General features: G+C 57.4%; 2 protein-coding genes across 3 annotated transcripts; one reads left to right on the forward strand and one right to left on the reverse strand.

Moving 5' to 3' along the window:
* Positions 1 to 1,706: 1,706 nt before the first annotated feature.
* Positions 1,707 to 5,251, forward strand: LOC133627009 (coiled-coil domain-containing protein 63-like). Its single transcript, XM_062009647.1, has 10 exons — positions 1,707 to 1,795; positions 1,929 to 2,118; positions 2,260 to 2,379; positions 2,539 to 2,661; positions 2,857 to 3,038; positions 3,367 to 3,596; positions 3,708 to 3,913; positions 4,204 to 4,278; positions 4,469 to 4,661; positions 4,875 to 5,251. Exons 1-10 carry the CDS (start codon positions 1,707 to 1,709, stop codon positions 5,249 to 5,251), a joined length of 1,785 nt encoding a protein of 594 aa, XP_061865631.1.
* A 795-nt stretch (positions 5,252 to 6,046) lies between these two features.
* Positions 6,047 to 10,150, reverse strand: MYL2 (myosin light chain 2). 2 transcript variants are annotated; one of them, XM_062010041.1, is made up of 7 exons: positions 10,037 to 10,150; positions 9,051 to 9,140; positions 8,322 to 8,397; positions 7,487 to 7,591; positions 6,377 to 6,452; positions 6,256 to 6,304; positions 6,047 to 6,145 (listed from the first exon to the last, which is right to left on the reverse strand). In XM_062010041.1, exons 1-7 carry the CDS (start codon positions 10,148 to 10,150, stop codon positions 6,047 to 6,049), a joined length of 609 nt encoding a protein of 202 aa, XP_061866025.1. The 2 variants fall into 2 exon arrangements, with proteins under 2 accessions (XP_061866025.1, XP_061866026.1); XM_062010042.1 differs by lacking the exons at positions 8,322 to 8,397; positions 10,037 to 10,150 and having other exon boundaries at positions 7,487 to 7,611; positions 9,043 to 9,134.
* Positions 10,151 to 12,262: the final 2,112 nt, after the last annotated feature.

A 12,262-nucleotide genomic window follows, 5' to 3' on the forward strand; every position in this document is an offset into this window, starting at 1 on the left:
ATGTCATAAAACCCTTTTTTCAGTCTCACTGTTCTCCATCTTGGCAAGCTGTTCAATAAAAACATTGAAGATGCTCCTTTTTGCTGTAATTGAGTCTACATTTGTGACCTGCTTGACTAAGGAGAGTTGTGTTCTGCTAGGAGCAATTTCCTGGGTACAGGCTGCCTAATTTGTTCACTTCTCAGTAAATGTGGTAACATCAACTTTCACAAGAGTAAAGCTTCCCCAGTGTAGGAGAGGGCAGCATCCTGCCCTGGGTATTGAAACACTTCCTGAGTGTCCCTTGTAAGGAATAAAGGCTCAAATCTTCCTGCAGGATCTTGTGGTTGATAACACTGCTGTGAACTCATGTGCTGCTAAAAAGGAGACCAGCTCTCTTTCTTTTCAGAGGCTTGTGCCTGGAGGAGTTGCTTTTCAGCTTTGATGTTGGATTTGAAGCGATGTGATCACAGTTGGTAGAGCTGCAGCACAGGAAAACCTTTTCACATCAACCACTTCCAAGTTACTGATTCCCTTTGTGCTGATGGTGCAAAACCAAGTGTGAAAGTCATCAGGAACTGCTAAAATCAAACGGAAAAACAAGCACAAGAGTTGTGGGAATGTGTCTGGGATTGCAGCCATCTTGATGTAAAGGATAGTAAAGCTGAGGCACTCGTTTAATGAGCCAAAGGAATGAAGTGACCTGCTGATAGATAACCTTGATTCAATCCCTGCAGCTGACAGCACTTCAGCTGCTGCTTTTAATGCCATGCTGAAGGAAAACAAGACATTTGGATCACTGACATTCCTGGTGGCTCTGTGTTTTCTGCTGGTTTTGAATACCTTGCTGAGTATCCACCCCTTTCATGTGTACCTAGAATAGGCAGTCTCTGTGAGACATGGAGCTGGGGGTCCCAGCAGTCCCTGTAAGGCAGATGGTGAGACCCTGGCTGCAACTTTACTCCATCCTCCTTTGTGATGTTCCTCATGGAGACACTCCCACACTGTGATGTCATGAGCAGAACCCTCCCACACTGTGATGTCATGAGCAGAACCCTCCCACACTGTGATGTCATGAGCAGAACCCTCCCACACTGTGATGTCACACTGATGTGGTGGGCACCAGCCAGTGCCTGTTGCACAGAGTGCAGAGCACTGCAGGGTGCAGAGCAGAGCAGGCAGCAGATCCCTGACGGTCACTTGCCTCTCCTGCTCTTTCCTTGTGGAGCAAGTGGAGGAGTGTTCTGGGAGAAATGAAGCGTTCAAAGGTTGAAAGTGGAGCCCAGTCCCAAGGGAGATTACTCCAGAGCCACTCTGAATTTTCTTCTCCAGGGTCATCCTTTTTAGATCTCAGTTTTGGGGTATGTTGGACTGGGAAGGTAGGGAACCAGGCTGGCTCTTGCCAGCAGGCTATGGGGCTGATTCTGCCTGGGCTCCTGTGCCAGGGCTGAGGCTGTGGCCTGCTTTTGGCAGCTGGGGGAGGGAGGGTTGGGAAATAGGGCTGGGAAAGGCTTTTGGATGTCAGCACAGAGCTGTAGGTGGTTACAAACCGCTGGAGGTGCTGTTGCCATGAGCCTACTGTGCTGTGCCGGCTCTGCTGTCTGCCACTGCTGGTAAAATTTCTTCCAGTGACCAAACTCTCTCTCTAGCTGCAGGCATCACCCCCTGTGAGTCAGAGGGTTTCGGACTTCTCTGGGAAGGGGAAACAAAATCTGGTTGTGGCTGAGATGAGGCAACAGCAGATCCAGTTCCAGAGAGCGGCGACGAAGAAGAGATGTTATGTGGCCAGAATCAGCCAGCGACTGCAGGCGCAGCAGTGAGTGCAGCTTCACTGCCTGCCCTGGGCTCGGGAGCTGGGGAGCCTGGTGCTGGCCTGGTGGGGGCTCAGGACCTGCTCTGGCCCTGCAGCTGGGATGTGCTGAGTGGCATTTGTTGTTCTGTTTCCACAGAGAAGAGATCAAGTCCCTGACTCAGGAACAGAAAGATATGTCATTAATGCGGAGACATATCCTGTCACAGAGAAATGCTGCGCTGGAGGAAAGGAAATGTGAGGAGCTCCAGCAATGTTTGCAGGCCAAGTATCAGTATGACTTACTGATCAGGGAGAGAAAAGCCCTGTTAGCTGACCTGGACAAAGAGGTAAGAGCCTGGCTGAGCATGGTAGAGCAGAGAGAGTCCCAGAGCGAGCCCTAGGGCTGCAACTCCTCCATGTCAAAGGCATTGGCTTCAGGCCTTGAAACTTAAAGCTGCCTCTGTGTGTTTGTGTGTGTGTGTGTGCAGATCCTGGAGCTGGAAGAAAAGGTGGCAGTGCAAAACCAGAGAGCAGTGAAGGTGAGACAAGCCACAGATATGTCCAGGCTGGAAAAGCAGAAGGAGACCCTGGAGATGCAACTAAACCACGTAAGCAAACACCTTGCAGAGCTTTGCAGACCATGTGTGGGGCCACGCTGGGGACAGTGTGCAAAAGGCCTTTTGCTGGGGCCAAAGGGAAATGATGCATTTGGCTTTCACAATGTGCATAAAGGCCCTGGCTTGTTCCCCTGGCCTGATTGCTGCCAGAAGGTCTCCAAGGCTCTTTCCAGCTGGGTGACCTCAGTGCAGCCCTTGTGCCATGCCAAGACGCCGGAAGGTCTGCACCTGTGTAGTGATGAAACCGAGCTGCCTGAAGCCACCTTGCCCTGGGTGAGGGCAGCATCAGGTCTCTACCATGAGCAGCCTGGCCTGCTGATGCCTCCTGTGTCTTGAGGAGGGTGGTGGTACAGGGACAACTTCAACTCTGCAGCTGTGTCTGTCCCAGCCCTGGCCAAGGGTTTTCAGCAGAGACTTGAGCCCCAGGATCCTGTAGCAGCTCCAAGCCTTTTGTTTCTCTGTCTCCAGGACACTGTCCATTTTGACACAATCGTGGCCAACAATCGGGAGATGCAAGAAAACAATGAGAAACTGCGAACTCACAAAGCCATTCTGGACAACTGGTACCTGAAGCACCAGCAGCAGCTGCAGGATCAGAGGAGGAAGATGATCACTGCTGTGATGGAGTCCACAGAAGCCTACAGGCGGCGGTAGGTGCCCCTGTCCAGCCCCTGTGGCAGAGGCAGCACTGAGAGGCAGAGCCAGCGGGGAGTGTGGCTGTGAAGAGAGAGCGATGGCAGCTGCAGAGGCAGGACTGACCAGGGGCCCATGGCTGCTAAGGGCTGGGGGTAGCAAAGCCCAGAGAGCTCTCCCTGGGCTGCTGGCCTTGGGCTCAGGCAGCTGCATGTGGAGGGGAGCTGGGCCACGTGCCCAGCATCATGGGGCCTTTCCTGGCTCAGGCCCAGCGGTGCCTGGGAAAGGCCAGGAAGACAAATCCTTCAGCTTAGGCATGGTGTAACCTGCTGCTCCCACGTGCAGGAAGGAGGCCCTGGCCAGGATTTCGGTCATCGAGGAAAGACACAGCAGACACACTGTTCTGTACAAGACGGAGCTGCAGGAGCGGCAGCGTGTCTGTGACTACAGGGACAAGTTAAGAAGCTTCATGAGCACCAAGCTGGCTGATCGCTCTCAGCTGCTGCAAGAGGCTGACAAGAGAAGAGGTATGAGATGGGAGCAAAACAGATGCAGCTGGGAGCACAAATCAAGAGGTGCCCCTGGGGCAGAGGCAGGGCTGGGAGAGGCTGGGAGCTGCCCCTGTGGGCAACCTCTGCCAAGGGCAGCCTGTGGCAACATCACAGCCTGGGCTCTGTCTCCCTCAGCCTTGAAGGCAGAAGAGCTGGCCCAGCGGAAGAGAGACGTGGAGGCAGTGTACCAGCGTATACAGGATATAGCAAAGGATGGCAACATTGAGGAAATGCTGAAAGACTTCGGGAGGAATAAGAAGAAAAGCGCTGCCCTCTACAACCATGCCATGAAGCTGGTTGATGAGAATGAGAAGCTGAAGCGGTTGATCAAGGATGTGGAGGTGTGTTCCAGACTAAAAGTGTGTCAGTGCTGCCACCGTGTCCCCTGGAGAAATAGTGCAGCAGCCAGGAGGGCCGAGAGCTGCCTGGGAGCTGCGTGGGGCTGCCTGGAGTGAGAACTGCTGCCTGGTGTGGGGTGCTCAGCTGCCCTCCTGGCCCGGGGACAGCGGTCCCCAGAGGGCTGGAGTGGGATGTCCCTGCTGCTGGGGTGGGGGGACGGTCCCCAGGCTGGCTTGGGCCCTTGTGGTGGGCACTCAGCCAGGGCCCCCTGCCTGTGCTTGTGTTGACACAGGAGGAGATGTCGGCCATTGTGAGGCAGGAGGAGGACGCTCAGAGCAGGAACCTTCACATCCTGCAGGAGCTGGAGGTACAGCAGCCAGACTTTGCCTGTGTGAGGGCAGCAGAGCCTTGGGTGTGCCAGCACGTGTCCTGGGCACTCTGGGCTGGCCTGTGGCTGCAGAGCCTGGGCAGCAAAGGGCCCTGCCTGGGCTTTGGCAGCCCTGTCTCCCCGGGCAGGGGAGAGCTGCTGGGACACCTGACACACACTTTGCCAACAGGACAACCTGGCACAGAGCTTCGTGGTAGCCAACAAGAGTGAGAGCAGATGCCGGTCAACCAGAGAACAGCTGGACCAGCTGCAGCCCGTCGTGGCAGCTGTGCTGGAAGCTGTGGGCTGTGAGGCCAAAGAGATCCTGTGGCAGCTGGGAGCAAAGGGGCAGGTGGTGGATGAGAACCTGATGCAATGTCTGGGTGAGTTGTGGCTGCCCATCTTACCAGGCCCTGGGCTGCCAGCCCCCGCTTTCAGGGCCATCAACTGAGCTGTCCCAGACGGGTTCCCTCCCGTGGCACGGGCTCGGGGCCACCTGCGGGCCCTGGGCTGGGGCAGGGGGCGGGTGGGTGCGGGCAGGGCCCGGGGCAGTGCCTGGGCTGATGAGGCTTCCTCCTCCCGTCCCTCGCGCGCAGAGCTCCTGGAGAAGAGGAGCAAGGAGCTGCTGCTGCAGCAGGCGGTGCTGGAGCACATGGAGGGAGCTGCTGCGGGTCGGCCCCGCTCCGCCTCCATGGTGTCTGACAGCCCCAATCTGCTGGAGGACCTTGACTTGGTTCCGCTGAGCTCAGAATCCGTCAGCCGGAACCTCGTGGCCGAGACCATCGAAGCCTGTGAGTGTGGGAGCTGGGAGGACGGTGGGGCCGTGGTGCCAGCCGTGGGGCGGGTGCTGAGTGACATGGGGCTGTGTCGCGCAGGGGAGGAGCCGATGGAGCGGGAGCAGCTGCGGCGGCTGGTGCTGCAGAGCCGGGAGCAGCAGCCGGACCCCGGTGTGGGATTCATTCTTAAGCAGTGAGGAAATAAAGCCTTGGATGTGTGAGCTCCACCTCTCCCTTTTCACCCTGTCTGCTGCTGCTCTGGCAGGAGCACGCTCCCTCCCGCGGGGGCTTCCAGTGTGTGCAGGGGGATGTTTTGGTGTTGGCCTCTTCACCTGGTGAAGCTGCAGCCAGAGGCAGGAGCTGCTGCTCTTCTCACCGTGCTGTTCTCTTGCACAGCCAGTGTGCTTCCCATTGTTGGCCACCATGTGTGTCTCTAGGAGATGGGGACCACAGGGTCAGTCCTGCACCCTGCCTGCTCCAAGGGGCTCTGGTGGTTGCTGGAGGATGAGCACACTGGGTGGTTGCTCCCTGCGAAGCTGAGAGGGACAGGCTGCTCTGTGCTGCCTGGAGTAGGGCTGAGCTCTGTGCTAATCCTGGGCTGATGGCGCTAGATTGTTGCTAGCCCCAGCCTGATGTGACAGAGCGTGTTTGTGGCTGACAGCTTGGCCAGGCTGGATAACAGCAGGACAGAGGAACCCAGGAGCACGCAGGGCCCATGGGCAGTGGGGCTGGGGGCACAGAGGTACCGTGAGGACACGCTGTGCAAAGCCCCAGCACCTCAGGGCAGCACGGTCTGGGGGTTGTGGGGGCACAGAGGGACTGGGAGGACACACTGTGCAAAGCCCAAGCAACTGGATTTCCTCCCTCCAGAAGGCAGTTTAATCTGGATGCCATTCATGTGTTCACCAGGAGGAGGGGCAAAGGGCCCCCCCCTTGCCATGTGACCCAGAGAGAGGTGATGTGGCAGTGCCTGCCCTGGCCCCCAGCGAGGCCTAGTCCTTCTCTTCACCGTGTGTGATGACGTGGACGAGGTTTTTGTAGTCGAGGTTGCCAGACATGTCTGGAGGGAAGGCTGCAAACATCTGATCAATCTGCCAGGAAAGAGCCAGCATGAAAAGGTGGCACAGAAGGGGGGTTTAAACTAAGAGGAGGGCTGGGGTTCTGTTCAGGAGGCTGGCAGAGGGTGGGAAGGAGCTCATACCTCTTCCTGGGAAAACCTCTCGCCCTGTGTCATCAGCATTTCTTTGATGCTGCAAACGAGAGTGGAGTGAGCACCTCAGTGGGGCTGCCCACCCTCCCCCCCCAGCCCCCACAGCACTCACTAGGCGGATTTCAGGCCTTTCCCCTCTGGATCAAACACCTTGAATGCGTTCAGGATGGTCTCCTCTGGGTCAGCCCCTGCGGATGACACAGCCAAAGCCATGGGAGGAGGAAGAGGAGGGCAGCTGCAGCCTCCTGCTTGCTTCAGCCCTCAGAGGGACAGGAGGGGGTCAGGGTGGGGAGTGGGGGGCCCAGCAGCAATGCTGACCCTGCAGCTGGGGCCTCGAGCAGGGATGGGGATATGTAGAGCAGTGGATGGCGGGTTGTGCTGTGCCCACAGAGCAGCCTCTGTCACCACCCTCCTGCCATCCCCCTGGTATCTAATCTCTTGGGTGTATTTATAGAGCTCCAGGCACAGGCCCTTGAGACTGTGGAGCCTCCTGGGGATCTGTGGGGAGGCTGTGTGCCTGGGGCTGGCTGAGGGATGCAGGAGGCAGCTGGAGGGGCCAGGGGACCAAAACCCTGCTGTAGCCAGTGCCCTTGGCAGGCTGGCTGTGCTGTCAGCAGGCTCAGAGGCACTGCATGGTCTCCCCTCTGAGGATGACACTTTTAGGGTGACACCTTTTTGTGCTGTTTCCAGTGACAGGACAATGGGTAACAGGCACAAGCTGGAACACCAGGAGAAACTCCTCTGGTGCTGAGGTGAGGGAGCCTTGGCCCAGGCTGCCCAGAGAGGGTGTGGAGGCTCCTCCTTGGGAGGTTTCCAACCCCACCTGGACACGTTCCTGTGCCCCCTGAGCCAGGGGAACCTGCTGTAGCAGGAGCTGGGGCTGGATGCCCTGCACTTGGGACTGTGGGTATTACAAGTCAGTATGAGCTTTAGGGTGCAGGGACCCCCTCCGGTCAAGGTCCATAACACTGAGTTTGTCCTTTCTGCAATGTCTTGGCATGGGGAGGCATGGCAGGGAGAGGGCTCAAGGCCAGGATTTGGAGGACAAGGACTGGAGCTCTTGAGAGAGGGTTTTAAGTGGTGATCTCACCAAAGCCTTTCTCTTTGCGGTTGTGCCCAGGCGTCACCCTTGGCTGTGGTGTGGGAAGCATGTTTGCTCTGACCCACTTCCCAGGCTCTGCACCCTCACTGGCACCCCCCAGCTCCCCATCTGCCCTCTTACCCTTGAGTTTCTCCCCAAACATGGTGAGGAACACGGTGAAGTTGATGGGCCCTGGCGCCTCCTTTATCATCTCGTCGATCTCCTCGTTTTTCACATTGAGGCGCCCTAGGGCAGAGCAGAGTGGGCTCAATTTCCCATCCCTGGCCACCTGCAAATGTGTGCAGGCCTCTGAGCTCTGCTCTGCATGCTGGAGGCTAAATGACACACCATGGGAGCTTTTCCCTGGAGGTTTTCCCCCGCCTCCTCAGGGAAGCAGCACAGCCCTGAGGAGCCACCTCTGACAGAGTGGCAGAAGTGAGGATGGGAGAGGACAGAAACTAGGCCTGGTTTCTTGAGCTCTGGGATCACAGGAAAAACAAAGAGGTTCCAAAGGACTGAGCTGTGCTGCTTCCTTCCCTCACTGCCTCATGGATCAGCTTGCTCCAGCCCTCCTTGGAAGCAGTGTTGGGTCAAAACTGCCAGTGCTGTGGTTCCCCGTGGCCTTCAGTGTCAGCAGAGAGAGTGAATGTCTGCATCCTTTGACCTGAGGTTGGGATGGCTTTGGGACCATGAATCCCACTAATACCCAGATCCCCTGGGCACAGCCAGGTGCTGCTTAGCATGTGAGAAGTCAGGGAGCACCCCTGTGTGTGAGGTGTCTGTGGTCCCTGTGGGATAAGACACCTGCAGCTGTGGGACCTCATGGGCTACCAGAAGTGCATGTGCATCAGGAGCTTTTCTGGAGATGCAGTTAATTGCTGGGGCTTGCTTAAATGGAGGCTCCCTGCTGGTTTTTAACAGGTCTAATGGTGTTGAAGCTGTTGGGGAGGGGACAGGATCCTAAAAGGGGGCTCACCCAGCGCAGCAAACGTGTCTCTCAGATCTGCCTTGTCGATGAAGCCGTCCCGGTTCTGATCCATGATGGTGAATGCCTGGAAGCACAGGAGGAGGGCAGGGAGAGGGAGACTTGTCACCCTTTGCAAAGGCTTTAGTACTGCTCTCCTCCTCCCTTCAACTTGGATGGGACAAGGGCACTTTGAGCCCTCCCAGGATGGGGCTCTGGGGTCCTCGGTGAGGGAGCAACAAGCATCACCCTAATCCAGCAGCAGCCCTGGCCCCTGCACCCTTGGATGATGCAGAACGGCAGCTTCTGTGGCAGCCCAAACCCTGAACGCTGTACAGGCTCTCTCCTTGGCCAAAACCCTCTCAGCCTGGGGTAACACCAATTGGAGAGGGCAGCCTGAGCCATCAGCTCCCTGAGGAGGACTGGAACCTGCACCAGTCTGTGCCAGCTGTGCAGGGGGGTAAATCATGAAGAGCTCCTGGCACTGCGGGTTAAGAGCTGTCTGGGAGATGTGCCCCTGCTCTCCTGAGTGCTGCTGGCTGCTCTGTGGGTGAAGGCTCTTTGGAAGCTTTGGGGCAATGCCATATTTAACACCGTGGCCCAGTTGTTCTCCCTTGTCCGCCGCAGCCCCTCGCAAGCGGGTCGGCTGCCTCCCGTCCCAGAGCAGCTGTCGCGGATCTGAGAGAGCTGAAGGTCACATTGCATCAAGGACCCTCGGCCACTTCTACCAAACCCACCTACCTCTTTGAATTCCTGGATCTGGGCCTGCTCAAACATGGAGAAGACGTTGGAATTGGCACCTTCAATCCTCTTCTTGGCTTTCTTGGGTGCCTGCAGGGGGTTAAGGATGTGTCACTAACTCACTGGCTTTTCATGGTTGTGGAATCAAAGCATGAAGGTACCCTGTTCTTAGTCATGGTCACGGTGGCTCTGGGCTGCTGCTGCCTCTGTGCTCTCATCCCTAGGTGCCTGGGGGTTTCCTTGTGTGTAGCTCAGCAGCTCCAGGCACATGTGACCCTCTGAGATGCTGAGAGCCACAAAGGTTCCTCCTTAAACTACAGCTCAGTCTTTGCTTTCCTGATGAGTTTGGCCAGATAGGTCTGAGCTGGGAAATTGCTTCCTCACCAAAGGCTACAGCAAAAGGAGCAGCACTGGGGTGAGATGTCCCTGAGTGGAGACTGGAGCTGGGGAAGGTGCTGCTGAGGTTGCATGCAAGGGCTGCAGTGGTTAGGTGCTTCCTTACCCTGCTCTGCCTCTGGGCTAAGAGCACAGTGCTGCTTAATCTGCTGCTTAATCTGCCCCCTCCTGCACTCAGCCTTGAAACAACCAGAAAGGGCTTGATGTAAAGAGACCCATCCCCATCCCACTCTGCCCATCATCCCTCATTCCCACAGCCTTTCCCTCTAACTGGGGGTATCTGCCAGGAGGAGGCAGAGTGGGAGGATTTTGGGGGACACAACAGGTTTTCCTCTCACTGCATGGAGGAAAGGAAAGCAGAAAGATGGCATTTAGACCCTGAAAGGGTCTGCCCCTGTTAGAAAGCTCTGCTGCTGTGGAGACACCTCCCTGTTCCCCACTGCATGCTGCAGCCTGCAGCTCCCCCACTTGCTCACCCTCTTTCCAGGGACCCCCTGGCAGACAGATCCCTGCCTGGTAAAGCTGTCCTGGTGAAAAAGAACAATGGATTTGGGCCCTTCCCCCCAGAGCTCTGGGCTCTCAGTACTCACCATGGCTTTGTGGAGCTGCTGCTGTTGCTGTGAGAGGCGTCTCGGAGGCAATCCCTCGTTTCCCCGGGGCTGAAACAATAAATACACCCCACCCTGGGTTAAAAATAACCCCATGCCCACTTTTGGCTGTAGTAGGTAAGTTAGCCACCCCCAACCCTGTTGTCTCTGACTTTGTCCGTCCCTCTCTCTGTCTAATCTGGAATAGCAGCTCGTTGTTGTCGCCGGCTGACGTGACACGTGAGAGTTTCAAGGTTAACAAAGTGCCTTGTGGCCCCACAGCTCCCATCAGGCTGGGGATGCTGCCCCACAGCAGGGACTGCAGGGGAGCAATCCCATCTGTGTTTGTCACTCAGCTGGGGATGGGCTCTTCCCCTCTGCTGAGACAGGGAGGATTTGTCCTGGCAGGACTCCCCAGCTACCATCCTCCAGGCCTTGGGATGTGAATTTTTCGCCATGGCCCTTCCAAGCATCTTTGGGAGCCTTCATGCCCTGTTGCAGGGGTGATGTGGCAAAGCTGGGTGCTGCTTGGCTGCATGAGGTGGAGGAGCCTCATTGTCCTGGAGGGGGTCACAAAATTCCAGTGTGGTGGGCGTGGGAAGGGCCCTGCAGAGCTGCCCCAGCCCCTGCTCCAGCAGGTTCCCCTGGCTCAGGGGGCACAGGAATGTGTCCAGGTGGGGTTGGAAACCTCTGGAGCAGGAGCCTCCACACCCTCCCTGGGCAGCCTGGGCTCCCTCACCTCAGCACCAGAGGAGTTTCTCCTTGTGTTTAAGTGGAACTTGTGTTCCAGCTCATGCCCATTACCCCTTGTCCTGACACTGGCCACTACAGGACTACCCACCCTGTAGGGACTGATGAGCAGTGCCTGGAGGAGCAGAAGAGGCTGACTGACAGCCACCCCATGTCTGCACAGATGGGACCATCCCGCTGCAGCAGCTCATCTGGGAGCTCTGAGCTGAGACCAGAGGCGGATGCTGAGCTCCCACACAGGCATGCAGGGCCCCTCTCTCATGTGTCACATCCCCACCAAGGCACCTGTCACCCGCTTAAGCCAAACACTTGCCCTGCTCCCGGCAGGATGCACACAATTCACTGCCCCCATCCCTGCCTCTGGCATCCAGTGTGGGGACACATCCTGCAGCACTGGGCTGCTGCAGCTCCTCAGCACAGAGCTTGGCACGCCCACCCCAGCCAAAGGCTGCATTTCTGCAGCAGGAACCACCAAATCTGTGGGCAAGGCAGGCAGCAGCCCTGTAAAACCTCTGCCAGGGTCACCACCACCCTCACAGAGCTGAACCACTGTGGCAGTTCTGGCTTGTCTTCTGTATTTTTAGCCTGTGGTTTTTATCTCCCCTCCCTCTCTCCTTGCCCTGGCAGCCTGGGCATGCTGGGTGGGAATGGGCACAGTGCTGCCCAGCAGCTCCCCTGCAAGCTCTGCCATGGTCCAATGCCTGGGGCACAGGGAGCTTCTGCCCTGCGTTCTCCCCTCTGCTTGACAAGGGGCCAGTGGGCAAGTGGAGAGGGCTGGGCCAAGGCTGAGAACAAAAGGGAGCATGAAACCAGATCCCTGGAGCTCTGGGCTCTGCCCAGCCCCTGCCCTTGCTCCTCAGAGGACACAAATACCGTGTTTAATGGCCAGCACTCACTGCTGGGTTGCACCTTGTCGCCTGCCGCTGCTGAGCCAGGGAGGATGGCACTGCAGGGGGAAAGTGTGCAGGGAAAAGTGCCTGGAGAGGAGAAAATCCTGACCCAGGAGGGATTGCTTCATCTGTGCTGTGGCCTCAGTTGCCCCAGGGGAGACTGAGATTGGAACTGTTTCCCTGGGAGGGGTGTCAGCCCTGTGCCAGGCTGCCCAGGGAGCTGGGGCAGTGCCCAGCCCTGGAGGGATCCCAAAGCCGTTGGAGCTGAGGTGCTGAGGGCCAGGGGCTGGTCCTGGGCTGGGCAGGGTGAGGGCAGGGCTGGGACTGCAGCAGCTTCAAGGGCTTTTCCAACCACAGTGGTTCTATGATTCTATGACTTGGATGGAGCTGCAGCTGAGAGGAAGGATCTCAGGATGGCTTTTGAGGTCTGAGCACAAGGGCTGGTGAGAGAGCCGAAGGGCAGAGTTGTGCCCCAGTCCTGCAGGCACAGCCAGGGATGAGTGGGGTCAGTCTCCATGCTGACTCTCCCTCCTCCTGCCAAGCCCAAGTGGATTCATCAGCCAGCTGAGCCCAAACTCCTGAATTTGTG

This window comes from Colius striatus, chromosome 17, assembly GCF_028858725.1.
Source record: "Colius striatus isolate bColStr4 chromosome 17, bColStr4.1.hap1, whole genome shotgun sequence".
NCBI classification, from domain to species: Eukaryota; Metazoa; Chordata; class Aves; order Coliiformes; family Coliidae; genus Colius; species Colius striatus.

Excerpts from the sequence above, each read along its gene's own strand:
- LOC133627009 (XM_062009647.1), top strand. The coding sequence starts at position 1,707 with ATGAGGCAACAGCAGATCCAGTTCCAGAGAGCGGCGACGAAGAAGAGA. Across the intron at positions 1,796-1,928 it reads CAGCGACTGCAGGCGCAGCA|AGAAGAGATCAAGTCCCTGA; the intron begins GTGAGTGCAGCT and ends CTGTTTCCACAG. Across the intron at positions 3,039-3,366 it reads ACAGAAGCCTACAGGCGGCG|GAAGGAGGCCCTGGCCAGGA; the intron begins GTAGGTGCCCCT and ends TCCCACGTGCAG.
- MYL2 (XM_062010041.1), bottom strand. The coding sequence starts at position 10,150 with ATGGGGTTATTTTTAACCCAGGGTGGGGTGTATTTATTGTTTCAGCCC. Across the intron at positions 9,141-10,036 it reads AGCAGCTCCACAAAGCCATG|GCACCCAAGAAAGCCAAGAA; the intron begins GTGAGTACTGAG and ends AACCCCCTGCAG. Across the intron at positions 7,592-8,321 it reads AGACACGTTTGCTGCGCTGG|GGCGCCTCAATGTGAAAAAC; the intron begins GTGAGCCCCCTT and ends GCTCTGCCCTAG.